Source organism: Cetorhinus maximus, unplaced genomic scaffold (genome assembly GCF_964194155.1).
Source record: "Cetorhinus maximus unplaced genomic scaffold, sCetMax3.hap1.1 HAP1_SCAFFOLD_414, whole genome shotgun sequence".
Classification (NCBI taxonomy): Eukaryota; Metazoa; Chordata; class Chondrichthyes; order Lamniformes; family Cetorhinidae; genus Cetorhinus; species Cetorhinus maximus.
The window spans coordinates 158,047-185,702 of record NW_027596360.1 but is presented as its reverse complement, the minus strand read 5'-3'; the positions used below and the strand labels follow the sequence as shown (position 1 = coordinate 185,702).

Below are 27,656 nucleotides of genomic sequence, written 5' to 3'. Positions count from 1 at the left end.
TCTGGCCTGCTCTTATAACCACAGTATTTATATGGCTAGCCCAGTTCACTTTCTGGTCAATGGTAACCCCCACGATGTTGATAATGGGGGAATTCAGTGATGGTAATGCCATTGAACATCAAGGGGCGATGTTTGGATTCTCTCTTGTTGGAGATGGTCATTGCCTAACATTGATGTTACTTGTCAGCCCAAGCCTGGATATTGTCCAGGTCTTGCTGCATTTGGACATGGACTGGAATATCCCAGATAGATTGCAGCTGATGGTGGGAGAAACACAGAGGGCGGGGGGGGGTGCTGGCTTGTTGAATTCCAGTCTAGTTGGAGTATGACTAATTAGGAATTCCATTCTAGTTGTTCATAATCACTAACTTTCCAACACAATAAAACCAGATCCTCATTTCCACCAGTGGTTTCTGAATTTATTTTCACAGCCACAGCGCTGCAAAAGTATAAATGACATGCATTTGAAAATAAAAAAAGGACAGTAACATCTGATAATGACTGTAGTGCAAGACTCTCTCCCTCAGAGGGAGTAGGCCCAAGTCATGTTGATCTGATCAGACTGGTCAGATAATCATTACTTTACACACACTACACAACAGGTCCTTTAGAAAGTCCAAATTAAATACAGCAGTCCAATTTGAATACACCAAGAAAGAATGCAGGAAAGGAAGAGAGCAGCTTCAGTCCACTTCCTCCATACGGGATGCATCCTCATCTCCCTCCAGGGGTGGGATCTCTTCAACAGCTTGTGGGGTTGTTTCTTCCACAATCACCTCATCGTCATCAATGCCTTGCCACAAAGAAAAAACACAATTTTAACACTACTGCAAAATCTCAAACCACACCATTGTAAATTACCAATGCACTCTGCTAAGGAGATGGAGTGCTATCTAATCCAGAATAACTTAATGTTAAGGCAGTTTGTGGAACAATTGATGGGGGTAGTGGCCTCCTATAACATTGACCCTTCCAGCCTGCTCTGCCATTCAAGATCATGGCTGATCTGGCTGTGGTCTCAACTCCACCTTTCTGTCCACCCCCCATAACCCTTGACTCCCTTGTCTATCAAAAACCTAAGTCAGCCTTGAATAAATTCAATGGCCCAGCCTCCACTGCTTACTGGGGAAGAGAATTCCACAGACTAACAGCCCTTTTCTCTAACAACCCAATTTCTCCTCATCTCCATCTTAAATGGTAAACCTCTGATTCTTAAACTGTATACTCCCCTACAAGCTGAAACATCCTCCCAACATCTACTTTATCAAATCCCCTCAGGATCTTATTCAATAAGATCACCTCTCATTTTTTTAAACTCCACTGGGTGAAGGTCCAACCCGTTCAAACCTTTCATCATTAAGTCCCTCATCCCAGGAATGAGTCAAGTGAACATTCTCAGCTGCTTCCAATGCAATTGTATCACTTTTCAAATAGAGACCCAAACTATACAGTTGCCAAGGCCCTGTACGGCTGCAGTAAAACTTCCCCACTTTTACATTCCGTTCCCTCGCAATAAACATTCCAGATGCCTTCCTAGTCACTCGCTATATCTATGGACTAACTGAGATTCAAGTACCAGGACAGCCAAATCCTTCTGTACCTTACACTACTGCAATCTCACTCCATTTAATATGCTGCTTTTCTATTCTTCCAGGCAAAGTGCACAAATTCCCATTTTCCCACATTATAATCCACCTGACAAACTTTTTCCCACTCACTCAACATATCTATACCCTTGTGTACTCTCTACTTCCTCTTGACAATTTACTGTCCTAATTATCCTTGCTGTCATCAGCACATTTAGCAACTCTACATTTGGTCCCTTCACCCAAATCATTATGCAGATTGTAAATAGTTGTGGCCCCAGCACTGATCCCTGTGGCACTCCACTGGTTACAGCTTGCCAACCTGAAGTCTCCAAGGCCATAAGACGTAAGCCATTCGGCCCATTGAGTCTGCTCCGCCATTCAATGAGATCATGGCTGATATGATAATCCTCAACTCCACTTTCCTGCCTTTTCCCCATAACCCTTGATTCCATAACTGATTAAAAATATCTCAGCCTTGAATATACTTAATGACCCAGTTTATATAGCCCTCTGCTGTAAAGAATTGCAGATTCACTACCCTCAGAAGAAATTCCACCTAATGGGTGACCCCCTTACTCAGGATATGCCCTTTGGTCCTAGACTCTCCCACAAGGGGAAACAACCTCTCAGCATCTACCCTGTTAAACCCCCCCAAGATATTATATTTTTCAATAAGGTCACCTCTAATTCTTCTAAACTCCAATGAGTACAGGCCCAACCTATTCAACCTCTCCTCATAAGAAAATCCCTCCATACCCAGGATCAACCTAGTGAACCTTCTCTGGACTGCCTCCAAATCTTTCCTTAGATAAGGGGACCAACATTGTTCACAGTATTCTAGGTATGGTCTAATCCACACCTCATCTATTCCTGCTCTGTTTCCTGTTAGCTAACCAATCCTCTATCCATTCTCTTACCCCTTACACTATGAGCTCTTATTTTGTATAGTAACCTTTGATGTGGCACCTTGTCACATGCCTTCTGGAAACACAAGTACAATTTTCCCCCTAGATTACAGTGCAAGTTACACTTGCCAAGGCCAATAGAGCACACTAACAGGCTACCACACTTCAGCAAACAAGAGGAACGTCCAGCAATTGGGACTGCACAGCTGAGATCAGCTTATAGCACAAAGCATGGATGGTCATTGTCTGCATAGCCAAGCACCACACTGGACCTCCCAGCATCATTTATCCATTATATTGTGAAAGAGCAGCAATAGAGGTTGCTTCTTTGCCCATTGAACCAAAGCTGTGAATGGTTATAACCGACTAAACTATTTGCTCACTAGTCACTTACCCAAACCCAGCTTGATCATTCGGTAGATACGGTTAGAGTGTGTCTGTGGATCATCCAATGAAAACCCTGAGGATAAGAGTGCTGTCTCGAAGAGCAGGATCACAAGGTCCTTAACAGCTTTGTCATTCTTGTCTAGCTCAGCTTTCTGCCTCAGCGTGTCCACAATTGCGTGGTCAGGGTTGATCTCCAGGTGCTTCTTGGCCATCATATAACCCATGGTTGAATTGTCCCTCAGGGCCTGAGCCTTCATGATCCTCTCCATGTTTGCAGTCCAGCCATAGGTGCTGGTCACAATGCAGCATGGGGAGGAGACAAGCCGATTGGAAACAGTCACCTGAGACAAGGAGAGAGATTCAAAGATGTTAAATGTGCTCCTTCAATTCTACCATGCTTCTCCAATGTTAGTAGCTGTTGCAGATGTGGTCTATTAGGTTGTTAAAGAGCAGCAGGTCCTTCCACCCCGCTCCTACACCACTACAATATTCCTGACATGTGCTGGTCTATTAGGTTGTAAATGAACAGCAGGTCCTCCCCACCCCACCCCCGACCACCAAAATATTCCAGAGATGTTCCTCTTCGCTGAGGTACAATTGACTGACAACATCCAGCCCAGGCATCTCACCTAAATGATCACTTGTAAGTCCACACAATAATGTTAAAATACCCACTGCGACACTACACAGGGATTACTCAGGGAACAAGGCTGATTTCCCCTCTCCAAGGACAGCATATTTAGGTCAGCTAACACTGCTGGAGGAACCTGGATTTGATTCCTGGTACAAACAGATATTGAGGGAGATGACTGAACATTTAATATTCTGTAACCCTGGATAGATATTCTGTGCCATGTGATGCTGGTTAAGAGTCAAAGTTATCCCCAAATGGCGATAGTGCCAAAATGCTTTTACCTTCTCCACCTTCTTGTCCAGGATCTCTTTCATGAGCTTGCACAGGTTTTCATACTTAGCTCGGTCTTCTTCACGCTTTTTCTTCTCCTCATCGTCCTCAGGCAGCTCAAGGCCCTCCTTTGTGACAGAGACAAGCTGCTTACCATCAAACTCCTTCAGCTGCTGCACACAGTACTCATCGATGGGCTCAGTCATGTACACCACCTCAAAGCCCCGCTTCCTGACACGCTCCACAAAGGCAGAGTTAGCTACTTGATCTTTGCTTTCACCTGAAAAAGGGAACAGCATAAAAAAAGTCTGTTCATCTCTATGGGGATGGAATTTTTTTACCATTGGGTTATTCAGGAACCAGGACAACAATTCCCATAGTCTGAACCTCCAGATCTGGCTGCCAAAGGCATCACACTTGCTGTGCTGAGCTGCCAGTGTTGTAACCACAGGGTAAATTGGTCCTGGGACTGGAAGGATAGATTAAGCATATGCGCAATCTGAGGCAGCCAAATTTCTGACCCTAGCTTGATGTGGTTTGGCTCCTTGACACTGCCTGGCCACACTACACATTATCTACTCTTTCAACAATAAATTGATGGGCAGAAACAAAATGCTTTTCCAGTACAGCAGAGGCAACTGAGCTTTAAGTTTACATAAAATTATAGATTTAAACAAAATAGGCAGACCAGAATAATAAAATAATGAAAATCTAGAACCAGTGGCTCAGAGAGAGATCAGTAAAATGTAGTAGTGAGGTACAAAAGAAATCAAAAAGCATCTGCAGCACCGTGTATAATTCTGAGCGCCACACTTTAGAAATTATCCCTCCCCATCTTTCTTGACCTGCCTGCAGCCCTCAACATGGTTCATCTCATCTTTCCCCTTCAACATGTCTCCACTCTTGTCCAACTGGGTGGGCCTACTCTCACCTGGTCCCATTCTTGTGTGTCCCTCAAGGGTCAGTACTTGGCCCCCTCCTATTTCTTTTTTCTGCTGGCCCTAAATGACATCATCCAAAGACACTTATTTTTTTTTCACCTGTACACTGATGACAGATCAACCATCTCAGCTCCAGGACATCACTGCAGGAGTTCCTCAGGGTAGTATCCTCGTCCCAACCATCTTCAGCTGCTTCATCAATGACCTTGCTTCCATCATAAGGTCAGAAGTGGGGCTGATGATGTCACAATGTTCAGTACCATTCGCGACTCCTCAGATACTGAAGCAGTCCACGTGCAAATGCAGCAAGACCTGGACAATATCCAGGCTTGGACTGACCAGTGGCAAGTAACATTCATGTTACACACGTGTCAGGCAATGACCATCTCCAACAAGAGAGAATCTAACCATCTCTCCTTGATGTTCAATGGCATTATCGTCACTGAATCCCCCACTACCAACATCCTGGGAGTTACCATTGAAAAGAAACTGAACTGGACTAGCCATATAAATACTGTGGCTACATGAGCAGGTCAGAGGTTAGGAATCCGGCGGCGATTAACTCACCTCCTGACTCCCTAAAGCCTGTGCACCATCTATAAGGCACAAGTCAGGAGTGTGATGGAATACTCCCCACTTGTCTGTATGAGTGTAGCTCCCACAGCACTCAAGAAGCTTGACAATACATGACAAAGCAGCACACTTGATTGGCACCACATACACAACATTCACTCCCTCCACCACCGACACACAGTAGCAGCAGTGTGTGTACCATCTACAAGATGCACTGCAGAAACTCAGCGAGGCTCCTTAGACAGCACCTTCCAAACCCATGACTGTTACCATCTAGAAGGACAAGGGCAGCAGATACATGGGAAACACCAACACCTGGAAGTTCCCCTCCAAGCCACTCACCATCCTGACGTGGAACTATATCACTATTTCCAACTCTATCATCTGACTCCACCCCACCTCAGCTCATCTGCAGCCATATTATCTCCAGATTTGACTGTTCCAATGCATTCCTGGCTGGCGTCTCACATTCCACCCTTCATAAACTCAAGGTCACCCAAAGTTATGCTGCTTGTGTCCTTATTAGCACCATCACCTGTTCATCCATCACCCCCGAACTCACTGACCTACACAGCTCCTGCAACACCTCGCTTTTAAAATTCCTAAGCTTTTTTTCAAATCCCTCCATTGTCTCACTGCTCTCTAATCTTCTTCAACCCCACAACACTCAAATATGCTCTTCTAATTGGCTCCACCAAAGGCTGCTTTACCTTCAGCCATCTGCCCAAGCTCTCAAATCCCTTCCCTAACCTCTCTAACTTGCTCTTCCTTCAAGATGCTCCTTGAAACCTACCTCTAACCAAGCTCTTGGTCACCTGGCCAAATATCACAATTGCTCAGTGTCTAATTTTGCTTTACAACGCATCTTGGAGACATTTTATATTAAAAGGTACTATATAAATACAAGTTTTGTTAGAAAGGATATACTAGAATTAGAAATTAATACTGGAATTTCAGTGTAGATTAAGCAGAATTTCAGGGCTCCAAGATGTAAGAGCACAGCTTTGATAATAAGTAATTTGTAATTAGCGCTAGTCCACAAAGCACCATAGATATCTCTCCTCGTTAGAATGGCAATTGGCTATCCATCCACAAGCATGGAGCAAGGCAAGGAGGCAGTCCTCCATGAATACCACAGCTGGTATGGGGATTAAACCCATGGGCATCATTCTGCATCATAATCAACCAATATCACCAGCATGCTGGGAGCAGTGCTGATGGGAAAGTACTTGTTTACTGTCTTAGCTGTGAAGGTTAGTGAAACACTAACATTTAAGAGACGACATCTGTTTCTGAAACAAAGCAGACTTTGAAGGTTCTGCAAAAATTAGACTGAAACATCTATTTAGAAATGTGCCAGCTGAACAGTTGAGACTTGCTACCCTGATGGAAACTTAGTGTACGTTTTAAGACAGACAGACAATGGCAGGGCAGGTTCTAGCTCCATGGTTTAAACAAACCATTGGATACTGGTTTAAATTTTTATTTATTTTTTTAATTTACATCAGTGACACATCCTGTATGAGAAAGCTTCAAGACTGATTGTTTTCAGCACCTTATGCTGAAATCAGAGGAAAGAGCAATTAGGTCAAAATCAACATGAAACTGACCGCTCACAGGCAATTGTGTTATTTTTCACACCATATTTTGGACATGTTATGCTAAGTATTAAGTAGCTTGTAATAGAGCATTATATTGCACAATTTTGATGTCTTGGAAATTCAATAAACTTCAATTCTTTCACACTAACTCAGACTTGAGCCCGTTCCATTATCCTCAGATTCATGCTCTACAAAGGGTTAGATTACAAAAAGGCATTACAAAAGCAGAGCTTGTATTCTCTGAAACGTACATGGGTAAGGGACAATTTAATTGAGGGCTTTTAGGAGCTGAAAGGAATTGGTAGGTGACAGAGAAACTTTCCACTGCTGGGGAAGTCTAGGACAAGGGACTCGCCTTACCTGGTCTCCTGAATGGTCTGCCTCTGATTTTGTGTGTGGAACTCTTTACCCACAAAAGTAACCAATTTTAAATCCAAGAACAAAACATTTTTCTAAGACAAGAGTGTTCAGAAACATAGAGCCAAGATATGGATCAATCATGATCTCACTGCATGGGGAAAACAGCCTCAAGGGGCTGAAACAAAAGATGCTGGAAACACTCAGCAGGTCTGACAGCATCTGACAGAAAGACAGTTAACGTTAACTGTCCAAACGTTAACTCTCCATAGTATTTTGCTTTTATCATTGGCTGAATGGCCTTCTACTGTTCATATCATTGTTCAGGATAGTGACATTACAACGCTAGCAGTGGTGCTGCTCATCAGACCCACACCTCACCACCGAACCCAGCAGTGAATACCCAGCTAGTTCTCAGGTGAACCACAACTCACCAGTTATATAGTAGATGCACTTCTGGTTCTCCTTCATTCGGGAGACATAGTCTGCCAATGGGGTGAGCTCGTCTCCACACTGAGAGGTGTGGTAACGCAGCAGTTCAGACAGCTTCTTGCGATTCTGGGAATCCTCATGGATACCAAGCTGTAAGAGTTAGAGAAAGGGCATCAGTTATTACACAACATTACAGCAAAGTTACAAACTCACAGGCAAACCCCTCCCAAAAATGTACTCAAAGGACCAACCCAAATCTATATTTGCTGGTTTTCTCAGATATAGTGATACTCTCAAGCTCTGAGGAACTTCACTCTTTCTCAAGTCAGCAGCCAAGCACAAGGCAAGGCTCTCAGAAGAGAAGGTACTCAAAAGTGAGATTATATAACCAAAATTACTCAATCACATTCCACTGACCAATTGACTAGGTTAGGCAGACCCATGCAACAGTTGGGACATTTTAGAAAAAAAAGTACCTTTGGCCTTTGATTGCTACAGCATTCGAGAAGTGTGTCCCCTCTCCACCCGCTCAACCACACATCTACATCACTCCACAGGCTTTCCTTCCCATACACGTGTGCAGTGTTAGAACAATTAGAGTCCCACATTAATGGGCTGAATCAGCAGTTACACTGGGTGACCTGTGCACCTTCTGTACTCTAGGCCTTTCAGACTAAAAGCAGTTTTCCAAACAAAATTCCAAAAACTGCTATTATAAAACTAACATGTTTGAGATTTTTCTGCCAGGACAATCCAGGTGACATTCCCAGGAAGAGAACTACACTCACCAAGCAGAGAGCTCCCCTCACCTGTCATACAAGCAGCATACCAAGCTGGAGCTTCCTTCCTCCTTTTACCCTTACCTTAAGGTTCTTTGAGAACTGCTCATAGAATTTCTTGTAGTTCTCCTTGTCCTCCGCCAGCTCAGAGAACAGCTCCATGCACTTCTTGACAATGTTCTTGCGGATGACCTTCAGGATTTTGCTCTGTTGCAGCATCTCTCGGGAAATATTCAAGGGCAGGTCCTCAGAGTCCACCACACCACGAACAAAGTCTGAGTGAATACAATCCGATTCACACAGTCATACATCAGATATGAATCAAAAGCATCTTATGAGAAAAGGAGACTGTGCTAGTCCAAGAAAGCCGGATACCTAGGCTACTAACACTAACACTGCTGAAATGATATACACACATTGAACCTTAAACTTCCATGTTTAGGGAAAGTCAGACTTGAATTCTACATGTTCAAAATAAAAATTTTGAAACAAGATCCAAGAGCTTTAAAATGACTGGAATATAAAACACTGGAGCAAGACTGCAAATAAAATGAACAACTAGTCAGAGTCAGAAAGGGAATGATATCCAATCACCCCTACTGTCGTTTCACATGTGCTGGGCTGATTTGAGAAGCTTTCACAGCCTGTTTATCCTGGTGCCAGTGTACAAATCCTCAATGTCATAGTAGGATACAATACCCACAGGTGAGTAAATTTGTTGCAACTACAGCCAGAGGACTCCAAAAGCAACTGTTACCTAGCTGAGCAGATTGTAGGGCGCAACTGACCACACCTGCTGCGCTAACTCTGAACATGCGCTCTGCACAAGCTCAGGCTAACTAAAGGAAGCCACAACTTCCAATGTAGCAGGTAATAGGTAATAAAACAAAGGCAGCAGTCGGCTTTGAGGAATAAATTCTGAACAGAAATCCCTGAAACTGAAGTCTATCTCCAGTAGTCTACCCAAGACAACAGTGCGGCCATAGGAGAGAAACATTCCTCTGCCCATACTAAGCCCCAAATCAGAAAGACCCACAGCCCATGTTAATTAAAATACTCACTAAGGTACTCTGGGATCAGCTCCTCACAGCTGTCCATGATGAAGACTCTGCGAACATACAGCTTAATGTTGTTCTTCTTCTTCTTGTTCTCGAAGAGGTCAAAGGGAGCCCGTCTGGGAATGAACAGGAGAGCACGGAATTCCAGCTGGCCCTCAACAGAGAAATGCTGAAGAGGGGAAAGACACAGGTTATTCTCACCGAGTCAACTAATCTCTAAAATATCCCCTCTTTTACAACAAATAGCTGGAGACAAAATCAGGCACTGGGAATGTTCATGATAGTCTTTGGGATGGATTTACATAATGAGGGGAACTGAAATAATGCCAAGTGAAGATTTCAAGTCTCACGGAGTCAAATGTAAAATGAAGTTGGGAGTAAGACAGGAGGGCGGGGCAAAAAATAGGCCATGAATAAGGCATCAAGGCAGCATTTAAGCGAGAGATCGATCAAGGAGCCCTAGCAAAACTGGAGTCAATGGGAATCAGGGGGAAAACTCTCCACTGGTTGGGGTCATACCTAGCACAAAGGAAGATGGTTGTGGTTGGAGGTCAGTTATCTCAGCTCCGGGACATCACTGCAGGAGTTCCTCAGGGTAGTGTCCTCGGCCCAACCATCCCCAGCTGCTTCATCAATGACCTTCTTTCCATCATAAGGTCAGAAGTGGGGATGTTCGCTGATCATTGCACAATGTTCAGCACCATTCACGACTTCTCAGATACTGAAGCAGTCCATGTCCAAATGCAGCAAGACCTGGACAATATCCTGGCCTGGGCTGACAAGTGGCAAGTAGCATTCATGCCACACAAGAGTCAGGCAATGAACATCAAAAAAAAAAATCTAAATGTTCTTCTCCGCCGATGCTGCCAGACCTGCTGAGTTTTTCCAGGTATTTGTTTTTGTTTTGAAAAAGAATCTAACCATCACTGCTTGATATTTCCTGTTACTTGACATGTTTGAAAGGTTCTACAAGGGTTGACTGCTGCCCTATGAAAGCCCGGCCCAAAAAAACTCTTATTTTCCTGCGCTATTCTTATTGCTAAATGCCCCCCATTGGAATTTCGTGTGGAATCCTCAGAAACATATTGCTATAAACAAATGGGGTAATAATCTGATGCACCTCACTTCAGCTTCCATTTGCTCCTTCCAAACCCATGACCAGTACCATCTAGACGGACAACGGCAGCAGATAGATGGGGACACCACCATCTGGAAGTTTCCCTCCAAGTCACTCACCATGCTGACATGGAAATATATCACTGTTACTAGGTCAGAATCCTGGAACCCCTTCCGAAAAGCACTGTGGGTGTACCTACACAAGGACTGCAGTGGTTCAAGAAGGCAGCTCACCACCACCTTCTCAACGGCAATAAATGCTGGCATAGCCAGCGAAGCCCACAGCCCATGAATGAATATTTTAAAAAATGACATAGGAAGATACTAAAACAGCTTTGTTAGAGCAGCTGGCAGTCCCCAGGTAGGGAAGTGTTGTTTGGCTCTATTCCACAATATACCTGGTAGCTTATAGAAGTTACAGTGCACTCTGTTTAAATTAGGTTAACTCACTCACCTTCACAGCAAGATGGTCCTCCCAATCATTAGTAAGACTCTTGTAGAACTCGCCATACTCCTCCTGCGTGATATCATCTGGATTGCGGGTCCAAATGGGTTTGGTTTTGTTCAGTTCCTCCTGGTCAATATACTTCTCTTTGATCTTCTTAGTCTTCTTTTTGTCTTTCTTTTCACCATCTTCTTCCTCATCAGACCCTACATCTTCAATTTTGGGCTTCTCTCCTTCGTCCATATCCGCACCTTCCTCTTTCTCAGTCTTTTCCTCTGCCTCAGCCTCATCATCACTGATCTCCTTTTCCCGTTCCTTCTCAACCTGAAGAAAACAAATCACAACATCAGTCAACAGGCCAACCCACCACTTCCAATCCAAGTCCAAAAGCAACATGCACCCAACCACAATTTATATCTATTCCCAAGCAGCACAGAATTTTCCCTTTTCAGTGAGATAGTTATGATGGAAGATTCCACCATGATGCAAAAGACTGAACACACCATTCCATGGCATTTCTACACATCTCAATTCCTGTTTTATTTTTGCAACAGGAAGTCAAACAAATGAGAGAAAGAGAAAAAAAAAGTGATTAAAGCACTGAGCAGTGGCACGAGAACCACAGCAAGCAAAAAGTAATTGGGATGCAACCTGGAGTGTAATAATCATTGAAGCTAAAAAGCTTGAGTTGTGAAAGTGGACCGCACCCAGTAGTCTCCTTGACACTGCTCCAGTATACTCCAATCTCTGGATCTGCAAAGCAGCACAAGACTAAATCTTCCCTCCGTCAACCCCAAATTTCAGTGTTTCAGTACAACTACCAGAGTTGTAAAATCCAGCCTGCAAAATAATTTGGGATTTCCAAGGTACTGACACACACACTAACAACCGTGCCACAATATGAACATTGGCGGAGACTACAAATTGAGGGGAAAATGAAACAATTATTTATCTGAAGAAAAAGAGCAAGTCAACATTTCAGCACTTACAAATAGTGTGATGGGATAACCGATGAACTGAGAGTGTTTCTTAACAACTTCTTTGATCCTCTTCTCCTCCAGATACTCAGCCTGATCTTCCTTCAGGTGCAGGACCACCTTTGTACCACGAGTGATTGCATCGGTAGAGTCGTCCCCATCACCCTTTCCTGAAGGGCAAAATATAAAACGATTAATAACTGGAGATAAAGCTCACTAAACATCCTGCTCTAGGAGCCAGCATCTCAAGATGAACAAAGCAACACTGAAAAGAACAGGAGTTGCCATTCTACCAATACTGCTAGCTATGACAGTACATACCTTGATCCTTTTTTGATGTTGATAAGAGATCTGGGTGACTGGGTGCACGGCCAGTCACCAGCACACAGCTAATCACTCCAATCCCCACCTAGTATTGGAAGGAGGCGCTTAGCTACCTTGTATTGGGCACTAGATGATCAGCAATGGAAATCTGACTGACTGCTCATCCCTAACCTATGGGTACAGGTCCTTACTGCTAAGATCAGCCAACTCCGTGCTGACCAAAGGTTAAATCGGTACCTTCAGTATCACACTAAGTTCCTTTCTGCAGTGATTGGACTTATACCACATCTCTATATACTGTGCTGAGATTGCCAGTTTCTTGGTGTTTGTCAAACAGCAGCCACTAACAAGTAACACTGATGTTTAAAAAGCAGTTTCATGAAAGCATGTATTTTCCAGACTGGCTGAAGCATTAAAACCACAGCAGGAAAATACAGCAATCAGCAGCAGAATTCAAGGCATGAACAGTTCTTGTAAAAAAGTGATCACACTTGGAACAGAATATGCCAGACTAAGGGGAGGCAGTCTTCCACTCTGCTGACTCAACCACTTTATAAAAAAGGACAAATCGTCCCTTTAAACTCTGTTTTCCTGAGTTGCAGAAACAAAGTATTTTTCATTCACCAAGAACATGCTGTTTACCCAGGAGCTCTCAGCACCACTGTACATTCAGAGCTTCCTTTCACATACCTCCCCTCCTCAGATCCAGGATTTTATTCCCACTACTAAACAGCATGCTCAGGAATACATTCCCACAACTCCCACTGAACACATACACCAGTGTAAAAGCAGCTAGAACATTCTATCAGGCTTTAAAATGAGCAAATAGGAGCTGTGTAAAAGTAGCCAAGCTCTTAGTCAACTCAAGGTATCAACTTGCCACGTCAAAGAAGAAAGCGTGCTGACCAGCAGCAACCTCATTCTCAAACAATCAGAGCTGCTGAACTAAGACAGAAGTTAGAAATCTGTAAAGTAACAGCATTAACACTATGGGATTAGACAACAGCTGCACTGCCAGCAGCAATGCATCAAAGATAATTCACCAACAAGCTGTTACTCCCAGTGAGAACCAACTGCTGATACAGGTGTATGGAGCAGTTGACAGGGGAGAAACAAAAGACACCGGGTCATAGTGCCTGAACAAGTGAACATTTTAATGATGTGCATTCATGAGACTTGATTAGTTTGATAGAAAAAGTTGAAGTTTTCTTGCCTGTGCTTACATTGGTAACAGCAGGTGCATCAGTAAGTTAATTCCACTGCAGATGGTCCAAATCAAACCAGCGTCATCAGTTAGACATTTACTTAATGAAACCTCCTGCTTGCCAGGAAGCCTCCAATGGATTAAGGATTTTTATCCCAGTCAAATCCACTATCCAATTTGGAGAGCAGCAAATAATCCTATGATCAAACAGGTTAATCGTGTCAAGGCACCTGCTTGCGATTAGTAACACCACGTGCCTGTCACAAGCCGTCAATATAAAGCAACCGAGTACAGCATCCACCGAGTCACTAGCTACAAGGGAGTGAGCAGCTTTCACCATGAGTGACACAGAGAAGGGACCTGTTTCTGTACACTCTCTGAAAAGCTCAACAAGACGCCGATCTAACAGCATCAGCATGTATCCCATGCCCAGCATTCCGGAGTATCCAGGCTACCAAGATCTCAAGGTGGGTCTGTTTAATGAGTTTCATCTTTCACTCACTGCTTAGTCTACAGGATCACAAATCCTCTTTAGTTTCAAAAGAACCACATACCACACCTGGGATACAAAGATGCTCACTTTACTGAAAATGGCATTGGTTGAAAGTCTGTTGGTTGCCATCCAGTGCTTTCACACTGAGCCATTACTTTTAGTGAATTAAACACAAAACACTGGAAAGGCCAGGCAGTAACTGCAGAGAGAGAGAAAATAATTAACATTTCAGATTGGTGACTTTCCACTGCCTGCAGTGTTTCTTTTAATTCTCTCTCAGGAGATGGATGTTGCTGGCTGGGCCAACATTTTTATTGCCCATCCTTAATTGTCCTTGAAGTGGTGGTGAGCTGCCTTCTTGAACTGCTGCAGTCCATGTGATGTAGGCACACCCACTGTGCTGTTAGGGAGGGAGGTCCAAGATTTTCACCCAGTGACAGTGAAGGAACAGTGATATTTCCAGGTCAGGATGGTGCATGCTGGCAAGGCCAGCATTATGTTGCCTTTCCCTAACTATCTTTTAGGTGGTGGTGATGAGTCACCCTATGGAACTGCAGTCAGTTAAGATGTACCTGCAACACTGGTAGCTAGGGAGTTCCAGGATTTTGACCGAGAGTGAGAGTGTGTTCCTGGGTGTGGGTTTGGGAGGTGGTGAAAAGTATTTGCTTCAAATACTGCGAGAGTCACAGCTGGAATTTGCTCACATTTGATGTTGCACTATGTTTAGAAAGTCAGTGCTGAAGTATCCATTTATCTTTAATGTTAGGATCTGAGCACTTCACAACTAGAGAATAAAACCCAAAGTTGCTTCATTGCATCTTGGAGATAGTACACAGTGCAGCCAGAATGCAACAATGGACAGGGTGCCAATCTAGCAAGTTGCTTTGTCCTGATGGTGTCAAGCTTCTGAGTGTTGTGGGAGCTGCACTCATCCAGGCAAGTGGAGAGTATTCCATCACACTCCTGACTTGTGCCTTGTTGGTGGTTGGCTTTGGAGAGTCAGGGGGTGAGTTACTTGATGTAGAATTCCAAACCTATTCATTTACATGATTTTTGACCAACGGTGACCCCAGGATGTTGGGTGGTGGTTGGGCACTCAGAATCTCAGTGAAGAGGCCCTTCGGCCCATTGAATCTGCACCGACAAACATCTGACCTACCTACCTACTCCCATTTACCAGCACTTGGCCCATAGCCTTGAATGTGATGACGTGCCAAGTGCTCATCCAGGTACTTCTTAAAGGGTGTGAGGCAACCTGCCTGCACCACCCTCACAGGCAGCACATTCCAGACTGTCACCACCCTCTGGGTAAAATTTTTCCTCACATCCCTCCTAAACCTCCTGCCCCTCACCTTGAACTTATGTCGCCTTGTGACTGACCCTTCAACTAAAGGGAACAGCTGCTCCCTGTCCATGCCCCTCAATCTTGTACACCTCAATCAGGTCGCCCCTCAGTCTTCTCTGCTCCAACAAAAACAACCCAAGTCTGTCCAAGCTCTTCCATAACTTAAATGTTTCACCCCAGGCAACATCCTGGTGAATCTCCTCTGCAATCACATCCTTCCTATAATGTGGCGACCAGAACTGCACACAGTACTACAGCTGTGGCCTCACCAAGGTTCTATACAACTCCAACACGATCTCCCTACTTTTGTAATCTATGCCTCGATTGATAAAGGCAAGTGTCCCATAAGCCTTTTTCACCACCCCACTAACATGCCCCTCCACCTTCAGAGATCTATGGACACACACGCCAAGGTCCCTTTGTTCCTCAGAACTTCCTAGTGCCATGCGGTTCATTGAATACTTCCTTGTCAAATTACTCCTTCCAAAGTGTATCACCTCTCACTTTTCAGGGTTAAATTCCATCTGCCACTTATCTGCCCATTTGACCACCCTGTCTATCTTCCTGTATCCCAAGACACACGCCCTCACTGTTAACCACCCGGCCAATCTTTGTGTCACTCACTGGAGATAGTCACTGTCTGGCACATGAGTGGCACAATGTTACTTGCCACTCATTCAGGCTTGGTCTGATTGCTGGAGACATTTTCATCTTGCACTCATCAGGACAATTGCAAGAATACCAATGTCAGGGGAAGCAACAGCTTTATACTGTATGAGAAGAGTGTGCTGATTGGTTGGCAAGTGAACTCACTGGTGGAGGTGTTGCCATGGAGAATGCACCAGTTAAGTGACTGACAGTGAACTGCCAAGCACGTTGAAATTTGAAACCAGGCAGCTTGACTGGCCAAGGCATTGCTGAGGAATAAACCAGCAAATGGATAGTGTGACTGTGCAAGAAAACAAATAACCTGTTCTTTGTTACAGCCTTAGAAATCTTTCCCAATTTAGACATCATGGCTTAATTTAAGATAAGGAATACTAACCAATCCTCATTTCTCTGACCAATCTCCATCCCTAACTTTAGCCTACAAGATGTCTGCCAGTAAAACTTCACTCCAGCCCTGCTCTCAACATTCCTAGAAAGAAGGGGACCACCGCCCAAAAAACCGAGAATACAGTTGCCATTCACACCCTCATCCAATGGAGTCTCCAATTCCAAAGCATTGCAGGATTAGCCGGGGATTACGCATTCCCGAGCTCCAACAAAAACACTGGACAATTCCGTGATAAGAGTCTGGAAGACTACTTCAATAAGAGACTGATGGAACTGAAGCACAGCAACATCCAGGCACCCAGACAGTGATGCTAAACTTGAGCACAATTACAAGCTACAACAGTCTGCACTGGGACATCAGAAATGCTTCAAAGCTGTGCAGCAACCAAGTAGTTCTCAATGCAAATGAGAATGTGGGTAGGCAAGTTCCAAACCACTCGAACTTTGACAGTCACTGCTGGAATTTGCTCACGTTTGATGTTGAACCGTGTTTTAGAAAGTCAGTACTGAAGTATCCATTTATCTTTACTGTTAGGGTCTGAGCACTTCAGAACTAGAGAATAAAACCCAAAGTTACTTAGCTCATTAACCCCACTGACTGGCAGCAAAAACCTGCTCAACCTCATTCAACTAATGTCCTGACCCACAGAAGTTGAGATGCACACCATGTTACTCTAATCTCAGATCAGTTTCTCTGCAGCTAACACATGTAGACTTGAGTATTAAAACAACCTACAGCAAGATCACAGAACAGTCAGCCACTTCTAGCAAGGGATAAGTGATCTCAGACAATTAAATTGTGGAAACATGCTGAATGCATCACATTAAAGAGTTCAATCTATTACAGCTTTATTAATAGATCCTTAAATACTGATAGCAGGATGTAAAGAATGATATGTTTAAAACATAACCATTAGAAATCAGCTTATGGTAAATACTATATTTATCATACTTCAATAACTGCTGTGCTGGAATGTGGCTCTTTCAACTAAGACAAGGCAACAGCTGGGATCAGCCAACTTAATGCCTCAATGATTCATATAACTTAGTACTGTACAAAGAGAACTGGACTGTTTGGTGGTTAGCTCACTAGCTGTTTAGTTTCTCGCCCCACTGCTGCCAAATCTGAGCCGTTAGAGGTGAGCAGGTCTGGGGAGATCTCAAGTCTCTCCTTGGCGGAGTGGGGGGATGGGGTCTCCCTGAACACTGATAAGAGAATGTCAGATTCCCAAGTACAACTTATTCCCTTGTAATGCAAGGCTTAACTGTCTGGGAACATACAGATGTGTTGGTGTCTGAAGTGTAAAGACAGGATGGCTCAATTGAAGAGGTAAGCTCATCGCTTGCTTATAGGCATGTTTTCTTTGTCATGCACTGTAGGTGGAAGATAGCTCCACAGAACAGACAACACTACAGGATCAAGGAAATAAGAATTTGTTTTATTAACTGTTAAATTCTCAACTGAACTTTCCGTATTAAGCACCACAGAAAAACTGTATTGAACAAATTCAAAGCAATAAATAACGAAAGATTTAATACAGTAGCATTCTCATTGGACTAGGTGAATACACAAACCTGAAGGTATTTTGAAGATCCTTTCAGCTGCAGCTACTGTATTCAAACACTGGATGCAACACAATCCATAACTAAAGATCATGGTTAACTAATTTATTGGAGTTCTTTGAAGGAGGCACATGCATGATGGATAAAGGGGGATGCACTGTACTTAGATTTCCAGGAGGCATTTGAAAAGGTGCCACAAGTTATTGCAGAAAATAAAAGCTCATGGTGTAGGGGCCAACACATTGGCATGGATAGATTGACTAGCACGGGAAAGAGGTTAGGCATAAATGGGTCTTTTTCTGGTTGGCACACAAATCAATGCTGGGCCCTCAACTCTAATTTATATTTGGATGAAGGGACAGAAGGAATTGTTAAATTTGCTGACAACTAAAGATGGGCAGCAAAGTAGGTTGTGAAGAGGACATGAGGAGGCTACAGATATAGTTAAGCAGGCAAAGACCTGGCAAATGGAGTATAATGTGGGAAAATGTGAAATTCTCCATTTTGGCAAGAAAAATAATTTACAGCATTATCTAAATGGTGAGAAATTGCAGAGATGCAGACAGACCTGGGTGTCCTAGTACATGAATCACAAAAGGTACAGCAAGTGATTTTAAAATTATTCATGCATGGGACGTAGGCATCACTGGCTAGGCCAGCATTTATTGCCCATCCCTAATTTAAATTTCACCATCTGCCATGGTGGGATCCAAACCCAGGTCCCCAGAGGAGGTCTCTTGGAATACTAGGCAAGTGACAATACCACTACACCACCGACTACCCCTGAAGTAATTAGGAAAGCGAACAGAATGCTAGCATTTATTGCAGGGGGAATGGGTTACAAAAGTAAGGAGGTCATGCTTCAGTCACACAGGGCATTGGTGAGACCACATCTGGAGTACTATGTAGTGTTGGTCTCCTTATTTAAGGAAAGGTGTAAATGCATTAGCAGTTCAGAGAAGGTTTACTAGACTAATATCAGGAATGGGTGGGTTGTCTTACGAGGAAAGGTTGGACAGCTAGGCTTGTATTCGCTGGAGTTTAGAAGGTGACATGATTGAAACATAAGATCCTGAAAGGTCGTGACAAGAGTGGATGTGGAGAGGATGTTTCCTCTTGTGGGAAAATCTAGAACTAGGGTTCAATCATTTGAGACAGATGAGGAGAAATTTGAGGGTCATGAGTCTTTGGAACTCTCTTCCTCAAAAGGCAGTGGAAGCAGTCTTTGAATATTTTTAAGGCAGAGCGATAGATTCTTGATTAACAAGGGGGCTGAAAAGTTACCAGGGGTAGGCAGGAAGTTAATCAGATCAGCCATGATCTTGTTGAAAGATGGAGTAGGCTTGAAGGGCTGAGTGGCCTACTCCTGCTAATTCATATGTACCAAGGTGACTGGACCTCTGGCCTCAAACTCCAAATTTCTAGGTATTCTCCCTATGCAGGGGCTGTCTAGAAACTCCCAGACTTTTACCACCTGCATTATTCCACACTGAGGTTAGCACTGAAACTAGGTTCCCAGAGCCCAGCATCCATTGCATAGTAGACATTTCCATACAAAGCTCAAAACTCCAGCTTTGCCGAGTGCAGTGTTGATTAATGCTGTTTCATCCTTTACAACCTTTCAGCTCATTCAACAAAATAGTAGAGGACAAAGTCACCTTCCAAAATTAGCAACCATGCCACAGCTGTAATTTCCAGAGCATTTCAAAATGAAGTTATATAGACAGTGACACGGTGGTGCCCAAGAGAAGCCCCCTACTCTTCAGTGTCCTAAGGTCTTTAGAAACCATCTAAGCAGGCAGATGGGCTTTGGTGTAACCGCTCATCTAGAGCACCAGCACCAAATCTCTCCACTCATAGGGCTGTGAATCTCTGGAATTGTCTAGCCTAGAGTGCTCCATCACTGAATATATTCATGACAGATTATTAACCCCTCAGGGAAGTGTTTTTAAAAAAAATTGATTTGCAGGATGTGGGCATCTCTGGCTAGGCCAGCACTTCCCTAATTGCCCTTGAAGGTGGTGGTGAGCTGCTTTCTTGAACCACTGCAGTTCATGTAGTGTAGGCACACTCTCAGTACTGTTGGGGAGTTCCAGAATTTTGACCCAGTGACAGTGAAGGAACGGTGATATATTTCCAAGTCAGGATGGTGAGTGGCTTGGAGGGGAACTTGCAGGTGATGGTGTTCCCACATGCCTGCTGCCTTTGACCTTCTAGATGGCAGTGATCATGGGTTTGGAAGGTGCTGCTTAAGGAGCCTCGGTGAGGTTCTGCAGTACATCTTGTAGATGGTACACACTGCTGCCACTGTGGTGGTGGAGTGAATATTTGTGGAAGGGATGCCAATCAAGTCGGCTGCTTTTCCCTGGATGGTGTCAAGCTTAGTGTTGTTGGAGCTGCACTCATCCAGGCAAGTGTGGAGTATTCCATCACACTCCTGACTTGTGCCTTGTAGACGGTGGACAAACCTCGGTGAGTCAGGAGGGGAGTTACTTGCCATAGGGTTCCCAGCCTCTGACCTGTTCTTGTAGCCACAGTATTTATATGGCTAGTCCTGTTGAGCTTCTGGTCAATAGTGACCCCCAGGATGTCAACAGATTTAGCAATGGTAATGCCATTGAATGTCATGGGGCAGTGGTTAGATTCTCTTGCTGAAGATGGGCATTGCCTGGCACTTGTGTGGCACAAATGTTACTTGCCGCTTGTTAGCCCCAAGCCTGGATATTGTCCAGGTCTTGCTGCATTTGGACATGGACTGCTTGGGGAGGGGATAGGGAAATGGAGTCCAGTTACATCAGCCAAGATTCTAATGAATGGCCTTATGTGCCTTCTGAACATAGGCCATATATTCTGAACCCACAAAGAGTGTTGTCAATGAGCCAAGCTGACACAGGAAGAGACAGTTAAATACCAATGATCATATGCCACCCACTTAACTAATTTACTTACCACTTGGGAATTGACTCCTGCACTGGAATAAAAGGCTCAAGTCACCTCAAAATGGCTGAAAATCAAGCTAGATAGTGTATTCAGGCTTGTAAATGGTATGTGCCAGCCCACCCCCAATGCCAAGCCTCCTCTGTAATTAAAGAATTTTCTGGCCAATGAGGTCAGACCAACAGCTGTCCTGACTGGGATCAGCTCATGCTGCTCTTTTTCAGAGTTAAATTACACATCAGGTGGAGAGACTAAAATCAACTCAATTCCCAACAGAAAATAACCTGCCAGCAATGGTCACTAGGTTCCCCATTCATTACTTACCAGTAAAGGTTTTGACAGTGAAGGAGCCACCAGCTGATGATTCCCAGGCATATGCCTCATCATCGTTGTGCTTGGTGAGCACTGTAACCTTCTCGGCCACCAGGTAGGCAGAATAGAAGCCAACACCAAACTGGCCAATCATTGAAATATCTGCACCAGCCTGCAGAGCTTCCATGAAGGCCTTAGTGCCAGACTTGGCAATGGTGCCCAAGTTGTTGATCAGGTCAGCCTTGGTCATCCCGATACCAGTATCAATGATGGTGAGGGTACGTTCACGGATATCGGGGATGATTTCAATCTTCAGGTCCTTGCCACTCTCCAATTTTGAAGGATCAGTCAGGCTTTCATATCGGATCTTGTCCAGAGCCTACAAATTAAAATGCAACCGAATCATATCAAAACTAAACAGCCATCAGGTAAGTAAATTACAAACATCCGGCATGATACTTGTTTCATTTCAGAAAATATTACCCATCAAAATATTTACATCAATCAAGATTGACCTTCTCCTCTCCCTAAGGAAGCTTTTGAAAAGGTCGAGACAGAAATATTTTTGGGAGGGAATTTCAGAGGTGCAAACTAAAGGTTGACAAAAATGCTTTACAAAGAGGGTGGGGGAGAGAGAAAGAGGGCTGCCAATGAGGGGATAGCAGGTGATAGGAAGATGGTGGCTGAGGAATTTACAGGGAAGGTGCCAAGTTTTTCCCCATTCATGGGATGTGGGCATCACTAGCTGGGCCACCAGTCATTATCCATCTCTAGTTGCCCTTCACATGGTGTTGAGCTGCCTTCTTGAACCGCTGCAGTCCATGTGATGTAGGTACACCCACAGTGCTGTTAGGAATGGAGATATATTTCCAAGTCAGGATAGTGAGTGGCTTGGAGGGGAACTTCCAGGTCATGGTGTTCCCATCTATCTGCTGCCCTTGCCCTTCTAGATGGTAGAGGTTGTGGGTTTGGAAGGTGCTGTCTAAGGAGCTTTGGTGAATTTCCACAGTGCATCTTGTAGATGGTACACACTGTTGCTACTGTGAGTCAGTGGTGGAGGGAGTTTGTTTGTGGTGCCAATCAAGCTGCTTTCTCCTGGGCAGTGTCAAGTTTCAAGTGTTGTGGGAGCTGCATTCATCCAGGCAAACGGAGAGCATTCCACCACACTCCTGACTTGCACCTTCCTGACACTTGTGTGGCGCAAACATCACTTGCCACTTGTCAGCCCAAGCCTGGATATTGTCCAGGTCTTGCCTCATTCGGAAATGGACTGCTTCAGTATGAGTCGTGAATGGTGCTGAACACTCATCAGTGAACATCCCCACTTTTGACCTGATGATGGAAGGAAGGTCATTGATGACGCAGCTGAAGATGGCTGGGCCTCAGACACTGAGGAACCCCTGCAGAGATGTCCTGGAGCTGAAACGACTGACCTCCAACAACCACAACCATCTTCCTTAGGTAGGCTGGAGGATGAGAGACCAGTCCTGATGGCTATGGGATGATGAAAGGCACAGGGTGGGTAACACTGCACAAACAAAACCTTTGAAGGATATACTCCTATCATCTTGATACAAGGGCAGATGTCAGAGAAGCAGCCTTACGGGAGAGGCAGCCAAGAGTAGTGATCAGGATGGAAGAAATGGAACCGTGTGTCAGGAGCACCAGTGTAATCACCGGCCATGCCTGCAGATTGTGCTGCTCGGTGAGACCAGCAGAGATTAGACAGGTCCAGAACAAGCTTCTTGACTGCAGAGGATGGGAGAGAAACTGCCACGATTCTACCATACACAAGACAGCTATTTGGCCTCATCATACTTGGGTCTTTAGAAGAGCAATCCAATTAATCCCAGTCCTTTCCACAGTGGTGAAAATTTTTATCTCCTGCACTTACTCCTGGAAGTTACTATGAAAGTTGGTGGAAGCAGATTAAAATGCCAAATTATTTCACCTGAGAAGGGGGTGGAGGGTGATTTGCCAGCAGTCGTGGTCCACATTGGTACCAATGACATTATCAAAAGTAGTAATCTCCCAGTACCAAACACAGGTATAGAAATAGGATAAGACAGATGAATGCATGACTGGAAAGACAATGCAGGAGGAAGGGTTTTAGATTCTCAGGCCATTGGGACCAGTCCTGGTCAAAATGGGATCCATACAAGCTGGATGGGCTGTACCTAAACAGAGCTGGGTCCAACTGCCTTGCAGGGCAGCTTTCTAGTGCTATTGCAGAAGGTTTAAACTAACTTGGCAGTGGTATGGGAACCAGGTGGTAATACTGGAGATGAATATCAAGGTGCACAGAATACAGGAGACACAGATAGCACCGCAGTAGGAAATAGTATGGTATGATGTGGGTTGTGTCAGGGGGAAAAGTAATCAAGAATAAATTAGTGACTGTGCATGTATGTGAACTTGTTGTGTAGTAATGTTAGTTGAGTTACAGGTGCAAATAGCCACATAAAATTATGATCATGTGGCTATAATGGAGACCTGGCTCAACTGTGGGCAGGACTGAATATTAAATATTCCCAGGGAGAAGGTATTCAGTAAAGATAGAAAGGGATTGATTGATTAAATGTTGCAGCGTCAGAAAGAGGAGATCCCAGAGGGGCTAAGGAACAAAAAAGGTACAATTAACATTGTTCAGTGTGGTCTAAAAGCCAACTAGTGGGAAAGATGCAGAACAGTAAATGTCCAAGGAAATTAGAGAGTGATGCATGAGTTATAGTGTAGTTATAATAGGGAACTTGAAATGTATTTTTACATGAGTACTCTTCTAGTCCAATAAAGCAGGCACAGCTAGACCTAGTTCTTGGGAATGAGGTGGGCCAAATGGATTAAGTGTCAGTAGGGGAATGTGATCGTTAGGTTGGCCATGGAGAAGGACAAGGAGCTATTCAGAGTAAAAAGCCTCGACAATGTCAGCTGGCGCAGGGTCCTGGAAGAGGGATTGGGTGCTCACGAATTGATCGTTATGCAGTTGGCACTGGACTCGAAGTGTCGCTACCCACTGGCTTGAGGGATGGAAACAGGTGGCATAACAGGATAAGAACATAGGAACAGGAGTAGGCCATTCAGCCCATCGAGCCTGCTCCACCATTCAATTAAATCATGGCTGATCATCTACCTCAATCCCACACTATCTTATCTCCTGAGGTCATTAATCTCCAGAAATCTATTAATTTCTGTTTTGAACATGCTCAACTGAGACTTCTACACCCTCTGGGATAGAGAATCCCAAAGGTTTACCACCCTCTGAGCGAAGAAATTCCTCATGAGTTTTAAAAGGCCCACCCTTTATTCTGAGCTCATGTGCCCTTGTTTTAGACTCAGCCTGGGGAAACATCTCATCCACATCCACCCCGTCATGCCCTGTAAGAATTTTTAAGTTTCAATGCAATCACCTCTCATTCTTCAAAAATTCCAAGGAATACAGGCCCAGTCTACTCAATCTCTCCTCATAAGAGGACACTGCCATCCCAGGATTGCTTTCCTTAGAAAGGAGACAGCTAAGGGGTGACTTAATTGAGGTGTACAAAATTATGAGGGGCCTAGATATGGTAGACAGCAAAGACTTGTTTCCCCTGGCTGAGGGGTCAATTACCAGGGGGCATGAGGAAAAGCTTTTTCACCCAGAGGGTGGCAGCATCTGCAATTCACTGCTTAAGTTGGTGCTTGAGGATGAAGCGCTAAAAGGTACCTGGATCTGCATCTGAAGTGCTGTAACCTGCATGGGCTGGAAAGTGGGATTAAAATGAGCGGCTAGTTTATTTTTTCCATCAGCACAGACACGATCGGCTGAACTGCCTCTTTCTGTGCTGTAATTTTTCTATGGATTAATCTGGCGAACCTCTGCCGCACTCCTCTATGGCAAGTATATCCCTCCTTAGATAAGGAGACCAAAGCCGCACAATACTCCAGGTGAGGTCTCGCCAAGGCTCTATACAATAGCAGCAAGACATCTTTACTCCCATACCCAAATCCCCTTGTGATAGGAAATGGCTTTAATGAGAGGCAGGGACTTCTGTAATGATGAACAGTCACCAATGAACAGTGTTTCTTGCCAGCTCCAAACCAATATAACCCAGGTCATGGATGGAGGAAGCATTACTTAGGTAAATGAACACCCTGGAGTCTGGTGAAGCCAATCCTGAGCAAGGACACTGAAGATTGTCAGAGTAGAGCGTGGGGCATTAGGGATTGCAATGAAAAGTGCCATGACAGGTCTGGCAGAAACATCCAACAGAAGCAGCAGGTTCATTGGTGAAGGAGACATCTTGAATAGCCACAAGGGTAACCTTGATACTGTGAACACAGCAGAATGCAAGGATGGAGAGTAGTTAATGTGCACACAAATGAACACAGGAGTGCACAACTATTATTAAAATACAATTAGACAGAAATGGAGGACAGAGGGGAGAATGTAAACGAACCCAGATTCAGAGCCTGAGGCTTCTGCAGCAGTCAGAAGTCAGTTTTTTTTGAGAGGTCGAAAGCAGCCAGTGAAGAGTCTAAATTAGAGTACGTTTTTATTGAAAACGCAGGCCATTGCTAATCACAAGCTGATGACCAAGGGCATTGTAACTTAACAGTTCTAATGTTATAGAGGTCGAGAGTACAGAAGTAAGTAGTTATGATAGACTCAGGTAGAAGGGTCAAGAACCAGAAGATACTGATTTTAAAGTGAATGACAAAAGAGCCAGCAGCAACACTAGGACAAACTGTGAGCAAGTGGTTAGGATCTGGGAGAGTATAGTTGAGAGATTCAGACATGGCTTTCAAAAGAGAACTGGATGATTATTTGAAGAGAAAATTTGCAGGGCTGTGGGGGAAAAGGCAGGTGAATGGGACTAGCTGAGTGTTCTGGCAGAGAGCCAGCATGGACAAAATGGACTGAATGACCCCCTTCTGTGCTGCAACAATTCTATGACAGACAGTCCTGGGGTAGCAAAGCCTTGAGCAGCTGAACGGTCTACTCCTGCTCCCAATGTGTGTGTGCTACACTGCCAGCACTGCAGTAATTCAGAGAAGGAAAACAGTACAGAACTCACATCAGAAGCATTAGAGATGAGTTCTCGGAGGAAGATTTCTTTGTTAGAATAGAAGGTGTTGATGATCAAGGACATAAGCTGAGCAATCTCAGCTTGAAAGGCAAAGGTCTCCACCTCATCGTCAACGGTGCGAATTTCTTCAGGCATCTGGGGGAAAAGCAGAAAACCCAGTTCTCAAAACAATCTATCCAACACTTGTTTTCCAGTGCTCCGGCTCAGCTCCTAGAACATAAATTCATTCTACACCAGATCCTCAAACTTCACTGAAAGGTAACCCAACATGTTAGATTTCTCATATTGAGTAGTTGACAGCAGAATCTCTCAAGGGTACCCATCCCATGGTCCCAAGGTCAGTTACAATTCCTTATATGCATTTATTCACCTTGCCAGAAACAGAACTAAAATTAGTTACAAAATTTCCAAACCCATGAAATTTAAACTGGAGAAATAAACAAAGCACAAATGAGACTAAAAGAACCTTTACATGGAGAATGACCCAGGGCTGCGGATTTGGGAATGATAGGAATGAGCATTTAGTGGCTGGTTATCAATTCCACTAGAAATGAGATGCCTGCCACACGGAGCAAACAGAAACCACAGTGTATGTGTCTGGATGGAATATAGAAACTATATTGCTCCAGCTTCAAGCTGCTCCAGGAGCTGCCATTTGATAAACACCTCAAATCCACAGACTCATGCTGCCGGAAGTGACGCCTACACTTCCGCTACAAAATGGCGGTGCCCAACAACGGGGTCAGCACATGGCCGCCGGGTTCACCACAAAGAGGAACCACCCCGGGGGGGGGGGGGGGGGAGGGAGACAGACACCCCGCTTCCCCCGGGGGGTGATGAGACACACGGACCCCCCCGCCCCTCACACGGCGAAGCTGAAGCTGTCGGACTCTCTCTCCGATGAGCTTTCCCAACAGCCCAGCCCGTGTGTGTCAGTGCCGGAGACCCCGCCCCGGGTCAGTCACTGGACCCGGATGGGAATCAGTCCCAGTGGAACAGCCCAATCCGTCACTCCAGCTGCACAGGGTAAAGGAGACAAACCCGGCCAGGAATCTCACCCCCCCCGCCCCCCACACACACACAGACACACGGCTCCCCCCCACACAGCAGATGGTCCACAATCCAAATCCTACTACAAACCCCCCCCCCCCGGGCTCTCTCTCCCGGTGTATAGACAGGGGATTGAATTCCACCCCCCCCCCGCCCCCACTCCTTTACCGCTCTCGCACCTCCCCCCCCTCACTCTCTCCCGGTTACCCCGCTCTCCCTCCCCCACCCTGTCGCGGTTACCT

General features: G+C 44.7%; 1 protein-coding gene across 1 annotated transcript in view; it reads right to left on the bottom strand.

Annotated features, from left to right (window-relative positions):
• Positions 1-394: 394 nt before the first annotated feature.
• hsp90ab1 (heat shock protein 90, alpha (cytosolic), class B member 1) overlaps positions 395-27,656 on the bottom strand; it is a 27,692-nt gene continuing 430 nt past the window's right edge. The window contains exons 2-11 of the mRNA XM_078535367.1: positions 26,353-26,499; positions 21,311-21,677; positions 12,077-12,234; positions 11,097-11,411; positions 9,530-9,695; positions 8,553-8,743; positions 7,692-7,839; positions 3,797-4,065; positions 2,889-3,222; positions 395-793 (exon numbers count right to left, since the gene is read on the bottom strand). Coding sequence (XP_078391493.1) covers positions 684-793; positions 2,889-3,222; positions 3,797-4,065; positions 7,692-7,839; positions 8,553-8,743; positions 9,530-9,695; positions 11,097-11,411; positions 12,077-12,234; positions 21,311-21,677; positions 26,353-26,499 — 2,205 coding nt within the window. The 3' untranslated portion in view covers positions 395-683. The remainder of the gene's footprint in view (positions 794-2,888; positions 3,223-3,796; positions 4,066-7,691; positions 7,840-8,552; positions 8,744-9,529; positions 9,696-11,096; positions 11,412-12,076; positions 12,235-21,310; positions 21,678-26,352; positions 26,500-27,656) is intronic.